A 23789-nucleotide genomic window follows, 5' to 3' on the forward strand; every position below is an offset into this window, starting at 1 on the left:
CATTTTGTTTCTAATAAAGGTTTACTAGTCTACAACATCGAAATTACTAACTACATGTCACCTTTTTTGTGATTGCTGCCTGATTTCACTTGAATAAGGAGAGAGCGACCTGAAGCTGTTTGTCCATCAGTGTTACCACTATTCGCCAGCAGGAGTCGCATTTGAGCCACACTCCGGACAGTCTCGTGTGCCTGCTTGCAAGACATTCCAGCCGAGAGACTGAAGCCTGCAGCCAGTCCTGTTCCCTCAACATTTATAGATGGGTGGCCTATTTAAAAGTAACCCCGAATGAATTCGTGGAGAGATGTGACAGTTAATGTCTTCAGGACAGGAGGGGTCATTGAATGATTTGATGAGAGTTAAAAAAAAAAAAAAGAATGAATCAAAATAACATTTTTTAGGATGGTGAAGAGGTTTTCACAGTCTAGTTGGTTTTTTACTTTAAACTGTCATCCATCTGTATCTCCACATAAAGTCACAGGAATATGATTGTTTTAATCAGAGCCCACTGCATAATATCAACAGTGGTTGACCTATGTAGGCCTACTTAACTCCAGTTTTGGTCTACTCTATGTTTTACGAGTTACTTTGAAGATTCAGACTTTATAAAGAAAACATCTGATTGTTCACATAAAAGTAGTTCCACCTCAGCCAAGCTGCAACATTTAAATGCTGCTACGCATTAAGACATCACAAAATAAGACTATGAAATACATAACAAGAGTACTCTGAATAATGCATAACAAATACTTGTACCGTAAGTATTTTCTCTGGTAATACTTTTACTTGAGTAAAACTGAATGCAAGATTTTCTGTTTTTTCTTTTTACTCAGTGATGTAATGTAACTAAGTACATTAACTCAAGTACAATTGTGCTTTTCTTGAGTATTTCAATTTTCTACTACTTTGTACCTCCACTAGATAACATTTTGGAGGCAAGTATTGTATTTTTTTTACTCCAGTACATTTACTTGATCACTTTAATTTTCTTTGACTTTTTTGATACTTGAGTAAATTTAATATCAGATACTTTAAGACTTTCACTGAAGTAGGCCTACTATATGGGTGACTTTCACTTTCATGAAAGTATTATTTCAACACAATATCTTTAATTTTACTCAAGTATGACTTTTGGGTACTTTTTACAAAACAGGTTTTACTTATAGGCAGGCTATGCGATATTAATGCTTCTTCCACCACTTTATACACAGCACATACTCAATGTATTTTACTCTATTCTTCCAAAATAAATGTTTTCCAAATGTGCAAACAGTTTCTGTTTTCAATTCTCTCTGTCTTTTGGTTTAACTCAAGGCTGTCACACATGGCAGCATAAGCCTTGGATAATTGATATCAGCAAACACATGTTAATCTGGTCAGACTGAGACCCTGGATGCCTGACTGTACCAAAACAAGATGTTTCTAAAATGACACCCCTTTTGATATTGTATTATTAAAAGCAAAATATTTCACTCTTGAGATCCTGAAGGACAGACCGAGCTCCTTCAAAACAATGATTTTGTATAAACATTTGTTTTATTCGTGTGGTTCCATGACGTGTGATTGTGAAGCTGAAAAAGAAACAGGGCACAGACATAACCCAGAGAGCTCTCATTCCTTTTATCTTTTCCATTTGTGTCTCAGTTGCAGTACATGCTCATATATGCAGGAGCCTATATACAGTTTCTATAGGTTATCAGTCTTATTCAGCCAGAGGGGACAACGTCAAAAAGTTTCAAGGGGCTTCATCTTGTACAGCATGCACAGTACGAGCAATGTGAATAGTGAGGAGTTATATAATATCACATTTTCATCTGAGAGGGACTAGTGTTTCAGTTCATGTTAAATAACATTTATTTTTGTGATAATATTGTGTTCAGTCTCAAGGTATGAGCTATCTTAGACCCATTCTGCAATTTCTGTCTTATCATGAACAGTGCTGTATTTATCAAAGTATTTGAGCCTTTTCTAAAGCACAGTGTAAATGTGCTCTATTACCATTAAAAATAATGCATTCAATATTTTACATAAAAGTGGAGAAATCTTATCTGAAATATTGACTAAAAGTATCCCATTAAGCAGAATAACACAGTTTCGATTGTTATATTATGATGGAATATATTATTACTGATGCTGCAAGCAGCATTTTAACTCTATTACGCTATAACTATAACTATTTTATAATGTAGTTGGGTAGTTTAACAACACATCGTATCCATAAACTGACATGTTCTGAAAGAGATTTTTAATCTGGAAAGTACCTATGTACTTAAATGGATTGCAGCAGCCTACTGGGATGAATGCATTTTTATTAAGATTATGAATAAAGTATGAACTGATTTGTTATCTGTGTCCAGTGGGTAAGGTGTTGTGTTGACACCAGGCGTCCCCTGTTGGTGTTTCTCTTTGATAGGGGATTAGACATGCAGCAGCCTGCTGTATGCCTGAACAAGTTCAAACTGTAATTCAGCCACTTACCAGCAGGACAAACATGGGACGAATGCAGGTCAGTAGCACAAACTGTCCCGGAACTGCAACCTAACCATGCTGCTGAGAAATCCCTTCGGGATCAATGAGCTGTTGAAAGATTAAAATGAAAACTACAACGAAGATTGAATGATATACATATCTGAAGTGATATCAGCATGATGTCTGATATTATTCCTGTAGATAACATGTTGAGTTATAAATCAGGGTGGGGGCCGGCAGTAGTCAACAACAGTCCCTTTCTCTCATTGGTCAAAATAAGAACAGACATTCGTGTTGTCCAATCAGATTCTGTTGCGGTGGGCGGTTTGGTCCAATCTGCATGAGCCATGCAAATCCTGAAACGAAGTTTCCCCAGTAGCAGCACTCTCCGGTGACAGCATTTAGCCATTCAGATGTTTCATTTTCTGTTTGATTAGCAACTTGCGGAAGGTTTTGAAAGCCAGGTGTCGCAGACGAATGATTTCTCCGCTATAAGGAACTGAAGAAAAACGTTTCCGCTATGTTTGCGCCAAGAGGTTAACGTTAACCGGTAATTAAAGCTGATAGCTAACTGCTAACAGCTAGCATAGCTATCTAACGATTTCGCCGGTACAGGCGGACCTCTTTGTCTGACAGGGGAAGGCGTGCTCTTTTGTTAGCTTTTTCCCTTTGTCCAGTGGGGAAAGAGGAACTGTTTGGTCAGGATTTCACAATTATCTATTGCTCTGAAAGTATTTAGAAAATGCAAATCGCGAAAAAATACTTCACAGAAGGCCTGATTCAGTTAACAATCTTACTCAGTTTGATTGGAGTTCGTGTGGATATCGACAGCTACTTAAGCGGCTACTATTCGCCTCTGATAGAGATTAACTTGGGTCCTAGCTCAGCCTACACCCAGACACCCTTTCATAATTTGAGAGACACTCTTGACGGATACAGTGTGCACCCAAAATGTCCCGAGTTGGACTATTTCTTTGCAAGTCGACGGCTACTAGACGAAGTCAGGACCCTCGGCTCCCCGCGGTTCCCCACACAGTTGAACGCATGGCTGGTGCACCAGGTGTCTGCAACTGACAAGGCTGAAGATGGGCCTTCAACCAGCAACAACACTGACACCAACCCGGGGTTAGAAGGCCACGGGGACGAAGCCAGAGATGACAGTGAACACCTGCCTGACAGTGGCCAAGAAGTGTGCCAAACAACCCCTGAACTCGGACAAGGGCCTTGCACCGCTGGAGCCTGCGGGTTTCTTAAAGAGGCAAGTGTGTGATGTAACACAAAGTTAAACGGACTGTGCTGCTAGTTAATTTATTTGACCATTAAGCTTGGCTGGCCAGCTAAAGTACTAAAAGTACTCAATAAATAACTGAGGTGATGAACTAGAGCTAAAACTTCCTCATTGCTTATCAGAAATGCTAATGCTATCACTAGCTAACTAGCAGCATGAACCCATGTTATGTAAGGATGGATGTCATCCAACAAGTAACTTATTATTTTGCAGCATTTCCTGGTGCACCTGTAAACAAGATAACAAAATGTGATAACCTGTTGGCAGAACTTTAAATGTGCATTCACTTTCACTCTGACTGGCTCCACCACTCCTGGGCCACAGTTGCAATTCAATCATAGCCTAGCTAGATAAGGGGACTGGCATTTATTATGTATTTGGTAACTCAGTTTAAAGGCCTCACTGGTTTGGCTATAAATAAGTAAGTCCTCAATATCTCCAGTTAATGAGAAGTGTGGTTGATGTACAGAATCACAAGTATTCACCAGTCAGCTGCACCTGTCACCATGTCACATTAAGCCATCTCTTGTCAGGACAATAGAATTAACTTCACAAATAAGACCAGTTTATTGGGGGACCATGCAGCTGTTTGACTTTTTGACAAGCGGTTCACTCGGTTGTTCTTGTCTAAAATCACTGATTGGAAGTATGCGTTGTTTCATATTTCATGGTGTGGCCTCCTTCTGTAATATGTGACTACCATTATATTAGACTTTAATCACACCCAGACCTTTTATATTTAATCCTCCCAGTGATCCAGTTCTTCTAGCTGAGGGTGGAAACAGCTGCTTGGTGCATGTTATGTCCTGGGGGCAGTTGATGTCGCCATTTGTGTAACTATATCCCCTTTCTTCAGATGCAACCGCCAGCTGTGGGCTTTGAGAGGTGGAGAAGTGAGGCTTAGACCCACACCCTGTTTGCTTACACAAAAGCGGTGGTCCATACTTGAACACTGCCCCCTCCCAGGGTTCTTGTTCACATGGATAATGTGATGTTGACACATCTTTTATTCTTCGCCCTCTCTTTTGTAAAATAAGTAAAAGCTTAACTGCTTCTAGGGCAAGATTTTGTGGTTTGTGGAGACACAGTTTGTCAAAGGACAAGACTAGATCAATAACTATGTACCATTTGAAGCTGGAAAAGCTCCTCCAGTAGAAGTCGACATGCTCAGACAGAGCCTAGGCTGGTGTAGAGCACACTTTGTCATATTTTTGCCTCTAGCTTAAATGAATAACTGAGCAGTCCTCTTTTTGGAACAGGTGTGAATCCACCCCCCTTCAATCACTTGAGTATGGCAGATAATTTTTAGCCATGTGTGTAAGAAACCTGGTGGCCTACATGGAATGTGGTACTTGCTGTATCAGGCGTGTCTTACAACACATAAAAAGAGTTAGGTAATCCTGAAATTAATTAGCTCAACTGTTAGTATATCAAAATATCCTAAGCCCTGCTGTCATACACAAAAACACCAGCTCACACATTTCTAATGCTACACAGAAGCCCTTGACTACAGTTGGCAGGACTACGACAGAAGCTCGGCTTAGATGCCGTCTGTTCAGCTGGTCTCTAGAGTTACAACAATTGTTATTAAAACAAATGTTTTCTCTGTCAGAACAGACCAATAATCCTTTCTGATGATATCTATTTATTTGCGATTGGCTGGATTGGGATCACCAAACCAGAAATGCAACTTTCTTTTAGCTCTTTGGATGTCAGCAACAAATTAACTGTTTTTTCCCTTCTCTATCTTAAATCCTCTGACACCCATCATTCCCCAATCCTATCTTTCCTTGCTCTCCGTCTGCCCTTCTTCGCCTGACCAGGAGGATGAAGCTAAAGTTAAAGAGGAAGAAGAACCTGCCCCACTCACTCAGCTGGCTCACAGTTCCACACTGGAGCAAGAGGTTTGTCACAAGTTGCCTTCATTTGTCACTTTATACGGTTTATTATCAGTGTCAACAATATCTGAATTATTCTGAAAAGAAACTATACTGGTTTTTCTTTTAAGAATACACATTACAGCATTTCTCAGTCTTTCAAAACGTGTATAAACTTGCATAAAACTAACTGTCAGTTGAAAATTGCTTTGTACTTTCGCTTAACCATAAAATCATGTTCTCACATGACTTCATCACTCAAATTGCACCATTCTGATGACAGTGCTGTTTTGGTGACACTGTGTAAGATTAGGGATGTTGAAGCACAATAATTACTGAATGTCTCACAGGGAAACAAATACTTTAATTCACATTGGAGACATCGGTTTGGCAACAAAACACACCACTTGTGGTGCTGTATTCTAAGTATTTTTTTTTTTCTTCCCATTTCAGAGTCTGCTTGAAGACATCACTGCACTCTCTGATCCAGCAGACCACCATGCTCCTACCATTGACATTGACCAGAATTGGAACAATTTACTTTCTCTGTCTGTTACTGACCTTGAGGTAAGTTGTCTGCTCGCATTAAAGACACCTGAAAATTAATTTTACACAAGGCTCAATATCAGTTTGCAAATTTAGATGTACAAGCTAGGAACCATTAAGATGTTTCAATAGTGATGTACATGTGTGAGCATTTTTCAAAATTGCAAAGGCTAAAATTCAAATGTGTGTCTTGTGTAGGAGTTGGACTCCCTTGTCACTGAGCGTCTGTCAGACCTCGACACAGACATCACCACCGCCATCAGCCAGGATGTCAGTTTGCATGATGCTATGGTAACCGGTCCTGGATCGTTTGGTGTGACGTCTGAAGGAGTTGGGTCCAGGCCAGTCACCCAACAACAAAGAACCCTCTTCCGACTCGAATCCACAGGCTCCTCACACTCGGATGCATCACCAGGGATGGCAGTGGGCCTGGCTGCTCTCCCCTTTGCTTCAGTATGTAATTTAACTGGAAATGTGTTGCAGCATAATGCGCTGGGTGGCTGTCTGGATGAGGCAGTGTTTGACCAGATCAATCAGCTCGGTTTGGAAGGCCTGGACACTATGGATACCCAGCTGATGGGCTGTCTGGACAGCATAGACCCACAGGTCCTTGAGGATTTGGACTCTGACTCCGGCCTGTCATTGGAGAGCAGCTCTGGAGGTCCAGTCTCCCCAGGTTGGTTCAAATCTCTACAAATACTAGTACTAAGTATTAAAGTACGTACAGACAGGAAACTCTTTGTTATACATACTAATACAATTAACTCCTCACTCATCCAGGCTCATCCGAGATGTCGTCATCATCATCCAGTTCATACTGTGAGGATGAGTGTGGAGCTACAGGCTACAGCAGTGAAGTGGATTCGCTCCCCTCGAAAGGCATCATGGACCACACAACGTGGTCACACATTGATCAGAGTGAAAGTGTGTGGCATGACCACAGCTACTCATCTCCTGCTTTCTTGGACCCGCCATCTGTAACACTCCCCCACAAAGGTATCAAAGAGGAGCCTCTGAGCGATGATGAAGGGTCAAGGTTTGACCAGAGGGACATGAGTCGTGATGAGATGCGTGCTCGTGCCATGTACATCCCATTCTCTGTCCTGCAGATTGTCAACATGCCTGTGGAGGAGTTCCTGGAGGTCCTTGAAGGTCATGGTTTCTCCCCCGAACAGGTGACTCTCCTGAGGGACATCCGCAGGCGGGGGAAGAACAAACTGGCAGCGCAAAACTGCCGGAAACGCAAACTTGACGCCATCACAGGACTCCAGGAGGAGGTGGAAAGGTTGCGTGCTCAGAGAGACAGGCTACTGAGGGAGAAACAGCTTACAGCCAAGACAATGGGTGCTGTGGGCCAGCAGATTAAACAGCTGACCAGAGACGTCCTGTCCAGGCTGAGGGATGATTCAGGACAGCCCCTAAACCCGGAAAGATTTACCCTGCAGTGCGGGGCAAACGGGAGGGTTGTAGTTCAGCCTGTAAGACGGCCAGCTGTCTCCACATCAGCTCGCAACAAAACAGACAAGAGAAAGAAGGAGAAAAAGCAATGATTCAGTATTTCAAGCTGAGACTTGAGCTTTTAGGTTTTTGGATATTTTCTGAACTTGACTTGCCTGACTCTGGTTTTGGGATCTCCTCTTTTTGTAAAAGTGTGTGTGGATTCACCGCTGTTGGGAGCCTAAATCGACAAAAGCTGCAAAAAAGAAAAAAAAAAGGAAAGAAAAGAAACTCAGAACATTAAAAAAGTTATCTGTAAATAAATTCTCTCATGGGAAAAATGTAGCTTACACACTGGACATTTGCTTTTTGAAGATGGACAAGGCATCAGGAGCAGTTCAAGGCAACAGCTACACTGCAGGAGATGCCACCAGTCTCTCTTTGTGCCTGTTAACATTTAAGTCATTGAGTCTTACTGTTTTTACAGACAAGTGCAGACAGCCAGACATGTCTAAAATTCAACATTGTGACAGTTACTGGATAGAAATCTAGGAGGAGGATTCTGTTTGTTTGTTTCCATGTAATCTTGCCTCTCAATGTATAACTACTCAGTATAAGGAGGTTAAACATTGTATTTATTAAAGTTTCTGAGGTTCCTGAAACTCTTATATGCATCATGAGACCATCAAGGTCTCAAAGCAGTATCTTTTTTTCATAATGCTAAGTTTATCTCAAAGTGGTAAGAATATTGGGACATTAACTATCTAAAGTTTACAGATTTGTGTAAGATATTTGAGGGCATGAAGTCCTCACTAGAATTTTGAACTGAAATGTAAAATAAGTAAAGATTTTGTTGTATTCCTCGTGTCTTGATGACATACAATATACCAATGATTAAACTGACAAGGCCTTAATTTGCATTGGATAGGTGTTTTGGATTTTATGTGTGTGTACACAATCCACAGAGGCACATTATCTTGACAAAAACATTTTAAGAGGCGACCATTTTATGTTTTAAATTATTATTGAATCATTTGTTTTAAGCAGAAATTTGCTTAATCCTTTGATTTCAGTTACTTCAGAGATTTGGCAAGATTATATTCTACCTCAGCTGTAGTTTACGTTTTAGATTTTGGCTAAATGAAAAAAAAAAAACCCTTTTAGGGGAATTGAAGTGCACTCATTAACAACAAATTGTTCATTATTAAAGTGGCCCTGAATGGGCCATCCCATTAAGGAATTATAATACAATCACCAACTCTATTTAATAGGATTGAATGTTGTTTTGGATGTTGCTTTTTATATGTATGAGATTATCCGAGTTAAATTTAAGTTCTTAGTATAAGTTGCCATCTTATTCACTGGCACAACTCTTTATACAGTCAAATGAGTGAGTGAGTGATTAAATGGAGAAAGGTGCATATAGTTAATAGTGTGACTCATGTTTTTTTTCCCCCTTTCCTTCACAAATTTGTATTTAATTTCCTGCTTTGACCGAGAGTTTACGTATTTGTTTGTATAAACTTCCGACTGTTTTTCTTTGTTGCTTGGGGCAAATGTTTTTGATTGCATGGTGATTGTTGAATGTTGATAGTATGATTTTGCTTAGGGAATTTGAAATGCTCTTGCAGACCTTGTTTTTTCTGATTTAAAAAAAAAAAAAAGAAAAGATAAACAAACTGTCTCATTCTTGTGCCAATGTTAGCTGCATGTTTTTGAATAACAAGCATATAATCATCAGAGGACAAGTCTTCCTCAAGCTAAGTCATACTTTTTGATGTCAGAATGCCCTTTATTTACAAACCACACTTACAGGGACATATGATGAAAAAAAATGATGTAGTCAGAACACTCAGTAGATATAAGATGTGCTGCCTTGATCGCGTATTTCGTACCAAAGCATTTGAAGGACGGATTACTTAAAATAACAAAACAATTAAAATGACTCCAAATGTCACATGGTCATAGTCGAGGTCACCTTTAACAGGATCCCAGTGGAAATTTAAGCAAATCTCTTAATGATTTGTTTTCATGACAGTTCACATGATATAATTATTGCTATGCAGTAATTTCACCTGATTTTACTGATATTTATCTGTATTTTAAAAACACGGTAAAATAACTCCAAATTTAACATGTTTATAGTTGAGGTCGACTTGAATAGGATTCGTTTTAAAAATCGACAAACCTCTTCTGGAAAAATGTTTATTTAAATTCAGATATGTGGAAATTATAAATCCATTGCCTTACTTACTAAGACCCGCCCTTGTCTACCCTCTGATTGGCCATCTCTTGTTGGGTTCGCCCTATTCTACCTCTGATTGGCTTATCCTGGTGGTTTCACCCAATCCCAATCTCTCATGCCTAAACGTGGCCACCCCAACCAACGTAGGCAACCAACCAGAGGCAGAAGTGGGCGGGTCTTTTTGGTTTGACCAGGTTCTCGAGCGAAGCGCGTTCTCCTTCCAGGCTACCGTAGAAGACCCACTTTTGCCGCCTACCTAACCTGCAGTCAGTGCTGCATAAAAGAGATAAAGCAAAGGCTGACCGCGTGGTAAGGAGCAATCACCGAAGCAATTCCTGTTGTTTTTTAGGGTGCGTATGCGGAAATAATTTTATTTTACACGTTGCATCATGCAACACCTATCGTAAACACAGTAGCTTGACCCAAGCAAGCTAACGGTAGCTTTGTTTTACAAGTTGGACCTTGAAGCAGGGAGCAGTTTGCCGAGAAAGAGTGAGCTAACCTACGCTATAACGTTAACGTTACTCCAAACAGTAGGCTAAGTATGCTATTTAACTCTGTTTACATGCACACAATGTCAGTGTAAGCTAACATATCGTACTGTGTACTTCTATGTGTTGTCTAAGTTAACATCGGCTAGCTAAAAGTAGAAGTGTCTCAGGATTGTGTGTCTTTATCTTAAAGAGCCTGGCTTTAACCTTAATTTGCTTATTCAAATTGCTAATGTAAGATCATTGAGCTATACTTTAGGTTGCTTCTTCACATTAAGCAGCTTTATCAAAATTGCAATGCATGTGGCACAGTAAAGTCAGGGGAATTTGCTCTAACGTTACCGCCTACTAGGCCTGAAATAATACCAGCTAGAGTTAGCACGATGGCTAACCTACATAACGCCATGTCGTGATTTGGCAATTTTTAAATGCCAATTTGCATAAATCGCAACGTTAGCTAAGTTTGTCTGCAACTTAGCTTCACAATATTAACATTGATTTGTACGCGGTGCCATGTTCGTGTACTTTACCGCGTATTTAGCATAACATCAGCCTGCACAATGTGTTTGCTAACGGCCCCCCTAATTTGTGCCTGTTTTGGGGGGTCTTGGTCTGGTGTTATTCCTATTAACTTAATATTGTATGAGAGAAGCTGCTTAATGTACAACTTATTCATTTGAAACACTGGGGTGGCATTGAGAAAACCTGTTAAAGTTCTCACACACTCTCTCATTCCCGTTTTTAGTGCACAACATGGGCAAGAAGCAGAATACCAAGGGTAAGAAGGATACACCGGAGACACAGGAGGAACCTGAGGAATTTGTTGTGGAAAAAGTACTCGACCAGCGTATTGTCAATGGGAAAGTAGAATTCTACCTGAAATGGAAAGGATTTACAGAGTGAGTTGCCTGGGACACCCGCTGAGCTGGAAGTGCTTCCCTGGTATGGGGTTGTGCAATGCTTTTGTCTTTTGCATGAATACAAGCTAGAGATTTTAAACTGTATTGTTTCACCTGTACCAATGGAAATCTGTGTTGGGGACGGGTGTTCTGAGATGTAAATGCTGACCCCTCCTCCTGCTCACGTAGTGCTGACAATACCTGGGAGCCAGAGGAGAACCTGGACTGTCCAGAGCTGATTTCAGGGTTTTTGGAAGCACAGAAGAACGTTAAGGAGAAGCCGGCTCCCGTTAAGAGGAAGGCCTCAACAGATGAGCCAGAGACAGAAGCCAAAAAGAAGGATGTGGTAAGTTAACAGCATTTTGCATGTCTCTCTAATCACCATTTTACTTGACAAATGATTTTTATTTTTAAAAACAGAAAAATTGAATCATGTAGGGGTATAACAGTGCTAGCATCAGGCTTATGGCAAGCAGCCAAGAATAACACAAGTATATTTACTCCGCTTAGGGGAATAAATCGGCAGTGTGGAAATATTTTGGAGAAAAGATGAGTCAACAGACGATGCTGTTACAAGATAAAATACTCAAGAAACAAAAACTGAACAACAGTAAAGGGCAATGAGCACTACAGCTGCCATTTCATAATTAATTTGCAAAGACGTAAGGCCTTACAGTGCCGTTGATTGACTTGAGCTACTGCATACTCTGGACAGAAATATGCATGAGAAATGTGGCACTTAAAGTGAAGTGGTTCTCTTTTCCTCATTAAATCTAAATCGTATTGAGTCAGACTTTGTGATATCAGCATAATTGTCCATAAAATTGATACACCGTATCATTCCGAAATCTGTGACTTACAGCCCTGGTAAAATGTCACATGTAAACTTTACCTAGTTGTTCAGGCTTCACATCTAGTTTTAGAACACCGTTGTTATGTGATATGTATTAAGATGTATCTGAAAACAGCTGTTTTTTAAAATGCTGCAGCTACTGAACCTATCCTGGAGTGAGCCTTAGATCACTAGAGCTTCAGACTCAAAGTTGCTGTACGTCATTTGGGAAAAAAATGGATGAATCGCTGTCCTAGTTTCTTGCATAAGCTCACGTGTTCTGTTGTCATTATTTAGGCTGAGAAACCACGTGGCTTTGCTAGGAACCTGGACCCAGAGCGGATCATTGGTGCGACAGACAGTAGTGGGGAGTTGATGTTCTTGATGAAGTGGTGAGTACAGAGGGAAATGATGCTCTCTTCCTCGGCGGCACAAACTGTGATTCATCTGCTCTTCAAACATTTAATATTCCTATTAAGTCTTTTAATACTTTTGATGATGGTCTCCTTTGATGTATCTCTCAGAGATAATTAAAATGTAACAGAATTTCCCTTCAGATAAAGTGACCTCTGCTGTAAAGTGAATGGATGTGTCGTGCTATAATGTTTCTCCCACTTTGTTTTCTTTCTTTAGGAAAGACTCAGATGAAGCAGATTTGGTCCCTGCCCGTGAAGCCAACACCCGCTGCCCTCAGGTGGTCATTTCTTTCTATGAGGAGAGACTGACATGGCATTCCTGTCCAGAGGATGAAGCTCAGTAATGCTTCCCTCTGGTCCCTGCAGTCCCTTGCACCGCCTATGCCCTTTTCCTCAGGACTGAATTCTCTCCTCTTGCTTGCCTTCTAGTTTTAGCTATCTTAGTTATTTTCAGAGGTGTTTCAACCCTGTTTGGCAGTCAAGGAGAGCTATGTTGTTGTTGTACATATTAGCTGAACTGATTGCAAGAGAGCAGGTGATGTTCTTGTGATGTATAATGAAGTCTTCCGTTATCATATTACTTGTTTATGTGATGTTTGCAGTCTAGAAACAATACTCTTTGATAGAAGCCAACACCACCCGTATTCATACCTGGTCAAATTTTGTAAGTTCTAAATTTCTACTTTGGTCCGTTCAGCTGTTGATCACCTCTTGTATTACCATTCATTCTCATGATGAAGATGCTGATTTTTGTCTTTTTCACACTAGTACTAATGTTTTGTTCCAAGAGTGCATTTTGTATACTCGGCCTGTAAATATTATTTGAAGTTCTAATAAAGGTTTTATGTGACCGAATTCCACTGTTTTCTTTGCAAATTCTTAACACATCATAGAAACATACAAAGTAAAGTGCATAAGCAGACTTGACTGTAATATTTCATCTAGGTTTTTTTTGTTGTTGTTGATCAATTGGAGCATTTTGTTAATGGTGTTGTAGCTTTGTTTTATGATTTGGATCCCCAAATGAATGTTCTCATTGTATGTTTCCTGGACAGAGTTCAAGGTTAAACCATTTATTTTGGGAGAATTCTTGTACTGTCCATATCCCCAAATTTGAATCAATGCAATCAAAGGAAGCTTGTGAGGATGAAATTCCCTCTTCGATTAGTATTGACAGCTTTTTTCAGGTGGCTCCCAAGTAATTTCTGGCTAAATGATCTCTAATATTGAGTGTTTTTCTTTTGTCATTTTCTGCACATGAAATGTCAGGAGGTCTATGATCTTACACAATACTGTTTCAGTATTTAAGAGCCAAAGCATGTTCAATGATGGTCACTTTGGTGAGAACTCAATGGCCCAGACACCATATGAACACTGCAATCAGCACACAAGGGAACATATTATGGTGGCTCACTGGAGTCTGCATATGTAGCAAGTATCTATCTATGTTGAGTACTTTTTGAGGCAACAAGCCCTTTATACTTCCATTTACATTACAAAATAGTTTAATCAGACCAAGTCCCTTTTGACTTGAATGATTGTATTTTGTGGCAGAATATCTTTCCATTGAGGTATCTCTACTTTTACTGGAGTAAATCACAGATGTGACTAAAGGCATTTGGGCCAAGACTGTAGCAGGTCTCAAGTCATTTTTTTCATGTGCAAGTCAAGTCAAATCAAATCACAGTTTATGTCAAGTCGAGTCGAGTCCTTAGCTAAGGCTAGTTACCCCAGTCTTACCTGTAGTATCCAGTCTTTATAAAGAGAAAAGACAAGGTATTAGTACCTGTCTAAGAATTTTATTATTGTCCAATTTCATCAAACCTGTTCAAAAAGTGTGAGTGTCTTCCGGTTGGTGGAATACCTGCACCTGTGTTCGGATCTCTTGTTCCTGTCTACCAACTTGTATAACCATCCATGGAGATAAATTTAATATTCAAACAAGCTGAACCCAGAGAGTCATTCGAGTCATCATGTCTCAAGTTAAGTCAAGTCAGGAGTCTTTAACATGCAGGTCAAAGTTGAGTGTCAAGTCAGTTATTTTCTGTCAAGTCATCAAAACACGACTCGATTCGACTCAAGTCAGTCACAATGACTCCAGTCTATATCTCTCATAAATCATTTCCACTCCTGCCAGTCGGTGGTGACAGCCTCTAATATCATAAGTACTGCCCAGTAGTACCTCTCTATTAATCTTTTCAACAGATATTTCCTTGGTTTACTCATGGTTCTTTTAATTTTATTGTTTAGTTTTCTAATTTACTTGGATTCTTTTTTTAGTTTCTCTCTAGGTCTTCTTCTTATTTTAGTGTGCTGCCATTGAGAAGACAACCTGAGCCAGGCCTTCCAGATAGATGTTTGTATCTGTAGTCCTCTAATGTAACAAACAGCTGAGCAGTGATGGGTCTCTCTCAGGCCATGTTGCCAGATGGCATGGCTGCCCCAGCAGCAGTGAGCAACAGTCTCATGACTGGCATTATGGCATTGGACTTTGGACCTTTGTGCATTAGTGCTGATGATGTTTCTATGGCGACACACTCCAACCAAAGTGGCCTCTACCAAATCGATAGCTTAACCCCCTTTTTTTGAATATCTCATTATATTTAGTGCCAAAAATCTTGATTGAGAAAAAGCTGAAGAAGGCTATTAAATTCTTCCTGCATTAAACACCTACTAAAAATGAATCCTACAAGGAAACAATCATGACTCACCACATGAAAGCCGACCTGCAAGTGCATTTCTCTGCATTTATTCTCACATTTTATGGGGCATCGTAAATCTGGAATTTCTTGATTAAGTCAAACTTCTAATCAGTGCCTCATAGTTATCACTTGTAGACAAACATCATGTGCTATACACATGATGTTTGTCTATAGCCCAGATCATGGTGCAGCTTTCTGAAATCTGCATTTTCTTCCTCAGCACTTTTTGAATCGCACTCATTGGTCATAACCATAGAATTAGATTATCCAGAGAGTTCAAGACACAAGAAAGCTGTTTTCATGACTCCTTGAAAGTGAATCGCAGCCACTGAACAGATCACTGAGTAGAACAGAGATAAGAAGACCTCTCAATGCAAATGAGCAGATCTTACCAGACACTTTTACTTAAGGTAGTTGAATCTTCATTTAAGGCTACGTCCCACGAGTTGTAAACCTCCACTCCTGGGCTGGAAAGCATTTTGGAATAAACTTCTGAGGACTTTGGTAAGAACGCTTTGATTTTGTTCTTCAAGCGGTGATATTATTCTTGCCAGCCTGGTAATTTACTGAGATTGTTCCGTGTCAGGAGAGCATCATTGCTGGCATCAGACTTGGTGCGAAGTAAAAGTGACCGATACCAAAAGTAGACCAATGTAGATGTTATATCTGATGCTGAACTGAGAGTGAAACTGTTAAAGTCCTGAGTGTTGGTTTAAATGAATCATAATGCAGTGATGATAGGCTTGAGTGTAATTCAAACTGCATGACAGGGACGTTCAGCAGCTGTACTCTTTTCTTACAGTTGCTATTGTGGATGAACTCAGCTACACTCTGTTCTTACACATTACATGCTGACAGTATTGGTCACGGGTAAAGCAAGGAGTTGTCATGACTGTGACTCCTGCTTATGTGAAATGTCTTCTCACATGGTCATATGTGAATAATGATCATTATTGTTGGCATCACTTGATGGAGGATTGAAAAGGGAGGAAATAGGGTTAAAATGCAGCCTGTTACATACTGTGTTAGGGAGAAAAATGTGCTTTGGGATTCAACTTTATAAATTTCCAGTCCAAAAATGACTTTTCCACACTGCCCATAATACAACTGTGGAGCCTTAAAAGACTACTTTAGTCAACTCTGAGATTGGTATCAAAAAACTCCCAAATTCCCAGAAAAAAATGACACAGACTTCTTTAAAGACTCCTCAAAAGTGAAAGGTGTAGGTTGGATATTGACCTTGATACTTGATTTTATTTTTAATTAATAAAGGAAACTATATTTTTTCTGCATGTACACATATTCATTTGGATTGAACAATAGAGACATTTCCCTTTTTTTCCACTTACTAATAGCAAGTAAATAAAAATTACTCAAAGGCTAATTTCAAACATTTGTATTCATAGATTTGGCTATGGCATCTAAATTAGCCATGTACAAAAAATATCTTTAAAAACAAACGCCTAATTGATATAATCATCAGAAATATTGATGGCTGTAATATGTTATCTCCAGTCATTAGCAATCAATACTAAGCGTATGAATGATGTTGTCAGCCTAATATCGTCCATGTTACTTCCCACTCCACCCCCATCAGCTCCCCTCCTCCCACCAGGTGATACCAGTTAAACGGACCCCTCCCAGTCAATTAGAGACAGCTGCGCCTTGAGGACACGTTTCTCACATCGTCTGGTCGGGCTAGGTTAAACAGCTTAACTTTATTTTTAACGACTTTGTTTTTTTTTTTTTATGTGTATATTTTAAACCCTTGTGGCCTTCTCGGGGCAGAACAGTCGTGAGCCAGCAACGCAGGCTGAGGTCATAACACACTGAGTATTAGCAGCAGTTCAGTTCAGTCCAGGCAGGACTGAGCCTCAAACATAGCACTGAGCTGCTCCTGTTGTTGTTGTTCACAAACAGCGGATTACTGCTCGGGAAGTACAGAAGGTAAAGGTAGGATTAAAATATATATGTTTTTGTTGTTGCAGAATTTTATTTTATTTTTTCCTCCCAAAGGCATCAGAAACTGAGGTACTTCATTACTGTAACAGTTAGTTGGACAGGTATCCTAAGTTTATTTATTTTAGATATATTTTTTTTATTATTCTTTATTGATTTTAAAAGGAAAGGTAGTTTGCCAATGACTGTTAAGTTGTAATACTTTTAAGTGGGGTGTACCAGATGTTAATGCCCTATGATCCTGCAGCCAGGAGGACATTTTTGGAGTGTAAATTGGTGATTTTGTGCACTAATTGCGCGTAAATGCAGTTGAAAGTAACGTGATTGTATTGTGTATCCTATCATGGACAGAAAAAAGTGTAAGTTGCCACATTCATTGAGATTTAACTTGCATCATCTTGTTGACCAGAGGAGATTGTGTGCAGCCTTTGGCCTGTTAAATGATTGTACAGCACTGCTACCATCAACAATAAACTGTCATGTCATCAGGAATGTGAAGTCTGTATGGCGTCTTATCACTAAGTATATCCAAATAGGTCTTGATGTGGATTTCATGTGATGTTTGCAGAAGGTCAATGTCGTACAATTCAGAGTCAAACATTGTTTTTGAACTGAATTGATTAGTCCTGCTTGATCATGCTGCTTGTAAATGACGTGTGTATCACTGAGGTGTCAGGGGGCAGATGATCCAGCACGTTGCTGAAGCCTTTAGAAATGCCTATCATGTGAGGGAAAACTAATGTAGGAAAAGTTGCATGCCACATTTGATCATTGATCTGAGCAGCGAGTGTTGCATCTTAATGGCTTACTTGGATCATAATAGCTGTGGTTGTTCAGTGAATGGGCAAAGAGCTGGCTAGGCTGTATTTCTGCCAGAAAAGGCTTTCATATCGTTTTCAATGGTGTTTTGGTGTGTGTATGTAAATCCATATTAAGGTGTTTAGGGTCAGGATATTCCCTCTCGATCTAAATCCTACTTTCTCGCCCTTTGTTCCCCTGTACACTACATCAGCTCCAAATATGTGCAACTTTGAGTCCTAAAAATCTAAATCTGCCTGCCAGGTCTGTGCTTACAAAACAGATCAAGCTTTGCAAACAATGGACTTTGGTTGCTGGATTGGTCATTACTGTGCCTTTGTATTTTACTTTTCCTTCATGAAAATGTAATGCAATGCTCATTTACTCTGTAGTTCAAATCAACTCTTATTTTGTGCTAAAATAAGATATTTCCAAGTTTAAACAGATCACTTGTAATGTTCCTGTCTCTCTCTAGCAGGTGTTTGTGCCCACTATGGACAGTATGCTGGACAATCTCTCAAAAAATGTAAGTGATCATGCTTTATCACACTTCCCGTTTGTCTTGTGTTTGTACAGTTGCAACTGGTTTGATGTTTAAAGGTGCAATATGTAAGAATTAGCCACCTGTCAAATTTGTGCTCGAAACAAATAGGGGGCAGCATATCACCAGATTAACTGCTAACTGCCAATTACTGTAGCTGCAGTTAGCCAGTTAGCTTAGTTAGCCGTGCAGCTAGCAGTCTGGACTGGGAGTTTGCAGCACCGGGAAGGTCTTGGTGTTTACATCACTAGCTGGTTAGCATGCTAACTTCAGTAGATATCGCTGCAACACAAGACATGAATGGCTTAAAGTCAAAACTGTCGTTTTTTCACATTCTGTAAACAATTTTTTTTCCTAATGTTTTTAACATTCATTCATTCATTCATTTGTTCTAACATTCTTTATATATTGCACCTTTTAATGTCCCTAAATTAAGGCCAAAGTGAAAATGGATTTGTTGAAACGTATCTTGTTGTTTTCATTTAAAACTTACGCTGGCATCTTTATCTTTTTCTCTGTTTTGAATTTTGTAGGAGTTTATCAGCATTTGCGTTCGCGATCCTCGGGTCGTTAAAGATGACCTCTGGCACACACACATCGACTATGAAATCTGTTTACACGTAAGTGTAACGGCTCTGATTTTTTTTTTTTTTTCTTCTGGGTCACCTTTGTCTTGAATTCTATGTGATAAATGTATTGAAATGATTTCTCTTCATAGACGAACAGTATGTGTTTTCGAAGGAAGACTTCCTGTGTAAGGCGGCGTTACAGTGAGTTTGTTTGGCTGCGTCACTGCCTGGAACAGAATGCCCTCATCTTGTATGTTCATACCCCAGATTCATATCATACATTTCCATTGATTTTGATAAAGCTTTAATATGTTTTCAGAGTGCATTTTTCTTTGTTGGTCTCTATCCAGAGAATTACCCAAGTTGCCGCCCTGGAACCCCTTCTTCAGTCTGAGGAACACACAGCAGCTCTCACAGAGGATGAAGGGCCTGCAGGAGTTTTTAGAAATGTGAGCTAAAGCAATAGCAGCGATCAAATTATAGTATTGCCACCTAGTTGCCCCCTTCCACACCCCCCTCTTCACACCCCTAAGGCTTTAATAATTAACCTGCTAAAAGCAGGAGCACAGGTTGACTTGAAGGAGACCTTGTTCTACGTTATTTTAACTGTTTTTAAATGTCTCCCTTCTTCTTTAGTGTTCTTCATGCACCTTTGTTGTTATCGGACAGTCGACTCCATCTGTTCCTCCAGTCAGACCTTCGCATCACAAAGATCGAAAGGTGTGCTCTTGGTAAGACCAGGTACACAGTGGCTGAAGCCATACAGCGCTCTGGCAGCGGTTACATCAGCAGATTAGAGGACAAAGGCTCCTGTGACTCCGACTCGGAAAGGTACGAGTTTGGACGGACTGGTTTGCATTATAAAGGGCTGAAATGTGAATATACTCCACTATAAGTAAAAGTCCTATCTTCAAAATGGGATTTTAGTAAAGGTATTAAAAGCAGAACCACTTGTTGTGCATTATATGTTTGAGGTTGAACTTAACTACTTTTTACTGTTGGGTCGGTTAATCCTCAGCAATGCATCATATTTTGTAAAATCTTATGTTTGTCATGTTGCCGTCCTGTGAGAACCTTGCATTTGGAGAAGCAAGGTTTTCACTGAACAGTATCTGATATTAATTTAAGTACCAAAAGTGAATTATACATATATTTACGTATCTTTATACTATATACTAGGGGTCAACAGATTACTGACTTGAAATCTGTTTTTTATTTTTATTTTTTTAACTTGAAGGACAACACAGTTTCATACTGTTTTACTTTGTTTATATTTGGCGGACCCTGCCACCTTTTCTAGCTTCAAACAGTGTTCTGGGGACCTTATTTTCCTCTGAGAACAGCTTGTTTATCCAGTTATGGAAAAAATAGTTTTTTTCTGATTTTGTATTACCTCATTTATTTTGTAAATATTAAAATTGAGACTTTGACGCTTCCATCTCTTTTCCTCCCACAGCTGCTCTTCTTCATTGAGTTTTGGACTTAGCGTGGACACTTCATCGCGAGGGAGCCCGCTCCCCTTCTTAGAGCTTTCAGAATCCCAAACTCCACTCACCACGCCCTGATGCTCAAGACCACCTTCTCCTCTGTTTGGTCATCAACCTGTTAGTGATACTCTGTGGAGCTCTTGCTTTTCATAGTTAATTTCCAAAGAGAAAAAAGCTTTGTTTTACTTGTGAACTTCATTATTTTCTTTGACATTTTGTTGCTTTATTAATGATTGTTTTAGTTTTCTCTTGGAGCAATGTCTTTGTCATTTCATTTAGTTTGCACTTGAAAAAAATGCTCATGTTTTAAAAAAAAATCATTTTGAATTCTTAAATATTTTCTAAGTATATATTTTTATCTGCACTGAAGCTGTACCAAGGTTAGCAAGGGATGTGTTTTGACTTGTAGACAGTTTTATTTTAGAAAAATGTTTGAGAATACTTTTATGATTTGTTAATGAATAAATTTCCTTTTTAAAGAAAGAAAACAAGGCTTGTTTTTTTAAAGTTTCATATTGAATTTTGCCATCACTTTTCTTTAATCTGACTTTGACATGAATTCAGTGCAGCTGTTGTAACAGCCCAGTAGAGGGAGTGTAGACATCATAGGACCGTTATCAGAGTAAAAGCAGGAGTGGGCTGTCGCACTACAACTGTGATAAAGTTGATTCAGACTTCATAATCCTGTTTGTTATACTGATGATACATGTCATTTTAACATGTCTTGATTAGTGTACAGTCGGGTTGTCCTCAGTAATGCATTAAGCTGCACAGAGTTTGATCAATGTGTCTTCTGTAGTGCCCTTCAGGATGTGTTAATGCACCATATCTAACTACTAAGTGCATGTGAGTGTTATAATTTAAGCATCTTCAGTTTGATGGTGACAAAGTGGTCCAGTTCTGGTCACATTTCATCCTGTTGTCACTTCCCTCCCCAGGTGAGACGGTCTAATTAAAGGAAGATAGCAAATTAATTTAACTATTACAGACTTCTCTTGGGAGTCACCTGCGAGAAACAAGACGGCTTCAAACTGTGTGTGTTACAGGGATGTGTGTGGACGGACAGGAGTGTCGGACAGCCCTGTAAATTGAAAGCTGATGAAAGAAGCAAAGGCTCATTAAAGGAGACAGCAGCTGTCCCCCCCTCCCTCCCTCCCTCCACCAACAGCTGAATTGACGTGGGCCGGCCCAACAGTAAACCTGGCCTGTCCCTCCTGTGTCTCTGTCCTCTTCTCTCCTTCCCCTGGATGGTGCTGTCTCCCTGTGCGCACAAGCCATAATGAAGCTGTCAGTGACTTCACACACCAGCCACTGAGCTGTATTCATACAACACACACACACACATACACATGCGCTGGTGGGAAAGCTGTGGATGAATGAACATTTTCTCTTTTCCTCATTCACTGTCATTTTCTGGGTCCCACTGGTTTGTGGTTGTGTTTGCTGTTAAGGTTGACCTTATCAACGTGCCCCATGACAGGCTCACACACACACATGCACTGTTTGGTTCGGAGCAAGTCAATTTTCTGACAAAATGAAATGCAACCGCAAGCAGTGGCATCTTGTGTGCTTTGTGTGTGTCTGTACAGGACAACATCTAGCATTTGGATATTGAGTATTCACGGTACATGTCTATTTCAGCTCGGTAATTTATAACTCAATTTCCAGTGTGCGTTGATGCGCTTCATACCTCCAAAACACCAAACAAAGCCCAAACCCAATTGTATTTCAAAGCAATTAGGGTGTCCACTGAGTTGTGAACGGGCCACGTCGCGGTGGCTCTGGGCCCGTGTGAATTTTTTAATTGTTAATTTTCTGTCACATTAGTCAACTTCAGTGCCTCTGGACAGGTGAGCCAGCTCCTGTAATTCAACACATAAAATGACACATTCTCAGCTCTTTGATGCAGCATATAGTGGCTGGTGTTTTTATGTGCGTGTGTGGGGGGAAAAGGTTCAGCTGTATGTGATGAGTTAAATGACAAGATGGTATATCATATTTACAGCTGTTTTATGGTGGGAATCTGTCTAATGCGTTTCTATACATGAGGTGGCTGTCAATATTGGTATTACTTTATGAGTCTTGCTCATTTAGTCTTTCATCTGAAGCCACCACAGGGAGTGGCTTCACCTCCATGACCCCACAAAAGCCAACAACCGCAAAACCCAAATGAGCCATTACCCTCCCTGTGTAATTCTCACCCTGCCCCTGCGCTCCTCTTTGCACCCACATTTTCTTTCCATCACTCTTCTCTCTTTATTTCCCTCTCTTTTCCTCATCATCTTTCTGTAGGCTGCTCGGTTAATTAGCTGTTCTCTTTTGCTGACGCTGTAGGCCCCTGGCTCCCAGTACCTCAGCTGTCTATCTGTTGAGGAAGGAGGCCCGGAGGAGGTCTCTCTATCGCGCCGGGCGAGATGGGTATGGCGGGTCAAAGGTGACGACTCGCATTGTATTTGTGATTATTACCTCTAAAGTGCTATTGCATGGAGCGTCATTAAAAGTCAATGCGTCTCCCTCTCTTTCTCCCTCCCAGACCCCGCCATCGCGCGGCCTACAACACACACACACACACACTCACTTTGCACGCACTCCACACATCGGCAGCCATTTAACAGCTAAAATACGACCCGTGCGCAGATAAATGTCACAGGGCCATCTATCTGCGAGTGTTAAAAGTCGGCTAATGGAGATGACATATTAGCGGCCCAAATGACTGCCATAAAAACTCCCCACCGTACCTTGCAGCGCCGCCCGGCCACTGTCGCTGCAGCGGGATACAGCAGTGGCACTGCAACCATCCGTCCACAGAGAGATGGAGAGGGGATGGAGGGTGATGTCATATCTAGATATTTTGATTCAACGATTGGCGGAATAACGACATTAAGATATTTACCACGGGCCAAAGTGTAACACTGCATTACACGCACTCTACATAACACTTCTGATGTAATGCTGCTGACCTCTCACCTTTGACCTTTCATAGAGTCAGACATTATAAGTCAGGTCAGCTCCAGCCTCTGTGTGCCAATAGCACAGCTGCCTTTACGATCAATAATCCAATCCTACTTGAGGCTCCTCCACAGGTACGTGTTCACCTCCTTCTCTTCCTCCTTCATCCCTCCTATCTCTTTATTAATTACCCTTCTCCATCCATGCGTGTCTTTCTCTCTCTGAGTGAATGGAGCAGTTGTAATTGCTTCTCTCTGGAGCAGTTAGGAGCGGCACAAAGGAAC

The 23789-nt window shown here is 40.3% G+C and overlaps 3 protein-coding genes across 9 annotated transcripts; all 3 read left to right on the plus strand.

The window, feature by feature from the left end:
• Nucleotides 1-2837: 2837 nt before the first annotated feature.
• Nucleotides 2838-8279, plus strand: nfe2l3 (nfe2 like bZIP transcription factor 3). The gene is made up of 5 exons (XM_073463515.1): nt 2838-3727; nt 5581-5661; nt 6088-6201; nt 6379-6856; nt 6961-8279. Exons 1-5 carry the CDS (start codon nt 3212-3214, stop codon nt 7728-7730), a joined length of 1959 nt encoding a protein of 652 aa, XP_073319616.1. The 5' UTR covers nt 2838-3211; the 3' UTR covers nt 7731-8279.
• A 1805-nt stretch (nt 8280-10084) lies between these two features.
• On the plus strand, nt 10085-13355 carry cbx3a (chromobox homolog 3a (HP1 gamma homolog, Drosophila)). 4 transcript variants are annotated; one of them, XM_073463536.1, is made up of 5 exons: nt 10085-10212; nt 11099-11252; nt 11442-11598; nt 12382-12476; nt 12718-13355. In XM_073463536.1, exons 2-5 carry the CDS (start codon nt 11107-11109, stop codon nt 12842-12844), a joined length of 525 nt encoding a protein of 174 aa, XP_073319637.1. In that variant the 5' UTR covers nt 10085-10212; nt 11099-11106; the 3' UTR covers nt 12845-13355. The 4 variants fall into 4 exon arrangements, with proteins under 4 accessions (XP_073319637.1, XP_073319639.1, XP_073319638.1 ...); XM_073463538.1 differs by having other exon boundaries at nt 10085-10171; XM_073463537.1 differs by having other exon boundaries at nt 10127-10354.
• Nucleotides 13356-16872: 3517 nt separating this feature from the next.
• Nucleotides 16873-21056, plus strand: snx10a (sorting nexin 10a). Of its 4 annotated transcripts, none has more exons than XM_073463423.1 (7): nt 16873-17155; nt 18435-18485; nt 19034-19120; nt 19219-19319; nt 19420-19518; nt 19706-19900; nt 20526-21056. In XM_073463423.1, exons 2-7 carry the CDS (start codon nt 18453-18455, stop codon nt 20632-20634), a joined length of 624 nt encoding a protein of 207 aa, XP_073319524.1. In that variant the 5' UTR covers nt 16873-17155; nt 18435-18452; the 3' UTR covers nt 20635-21056. The 4 variants fall into 4 exon arrangements, with proteins under 4 accessions (XP_073319524.1, XP_073319526.1, XP_073319525.1 ...); XM_073463425.1 differs by having other exon boundaries at nt 18438-18485; XM_073463424.1 differs by having other exon boundaries at nt 16873-17149.
• The last annotated feature ends 2733 nt before the right edge of the window (nt 21057-23789 follow it).

The sequence above is a fragment of the Pagrus major genome, chromosome 3 (assembly GCF_040436345.1).
Source record: "Pagrus major chromosome 3, Pma_NU_1.0".
Lineage (NCBI taxonomy): Eukaryota > Metazoa > Chordata > Actinopteri > Spariformes > Sparidae > Pagrus > Pagrus major.

Coding starts and splice junctions, on each gene's coding strand:
- nfe2l3 (XM_073463515.1), top strand. CDS start 3,212: ATGCAAATCGCGAAAAAATACTTCACAGAAGGCCTGATTCAGTTAACA. Junction 3,728..5,580: donor CCTGCGGGTTTCTTAAAGAG/GCAAGTGTGTGA, acceptor TCGCCTGACCAG/GAGGATGAAGCTAAAGTTAA. Junction 6,202..6,378: donor TGTCTGTTACTGACCTTGAG/GTAAGTTGTCTG, acceptor TGTCTTGTGTAG/GAGTTGGACTCCCTTGTCAC.
- cbx3a (XM_073463537.1), top strand. Junction 11,253..11,441: donor AAATGGAAAGGATTTACAGA/GTGAGTTGCCTG, acceptor CTGCTCACGTAG/TGCTGACAATACCTGGGAGC. Junction 11,599..12,381: donor AAGCCAAAAAGAAGGATGTG/GTAAGTTAACAG, acceptor GTCATTATTTAG/GCTGAGAAACCACGTGGCTT.
- snx10a (XM_073463423.1), top strand. CDS start 18,453: ATGGACAGTATGCTGGACAATCTCTCAAAAAAT. Junction 18,486..19,033: donor TGGACAATCTCTCAAAAAAT/GTAAGTGATCAT, acceptor TGAATTTTGTAG/GAGTTTATCAGCATTTGCGT. Junction 19,901..20,525: donor TGTGACTCCGACTCGGAAAG/GTACGAGTTTGG, acceptor TTCCTCCCACAG/CTGCTCTTCTTCATTGAGTT.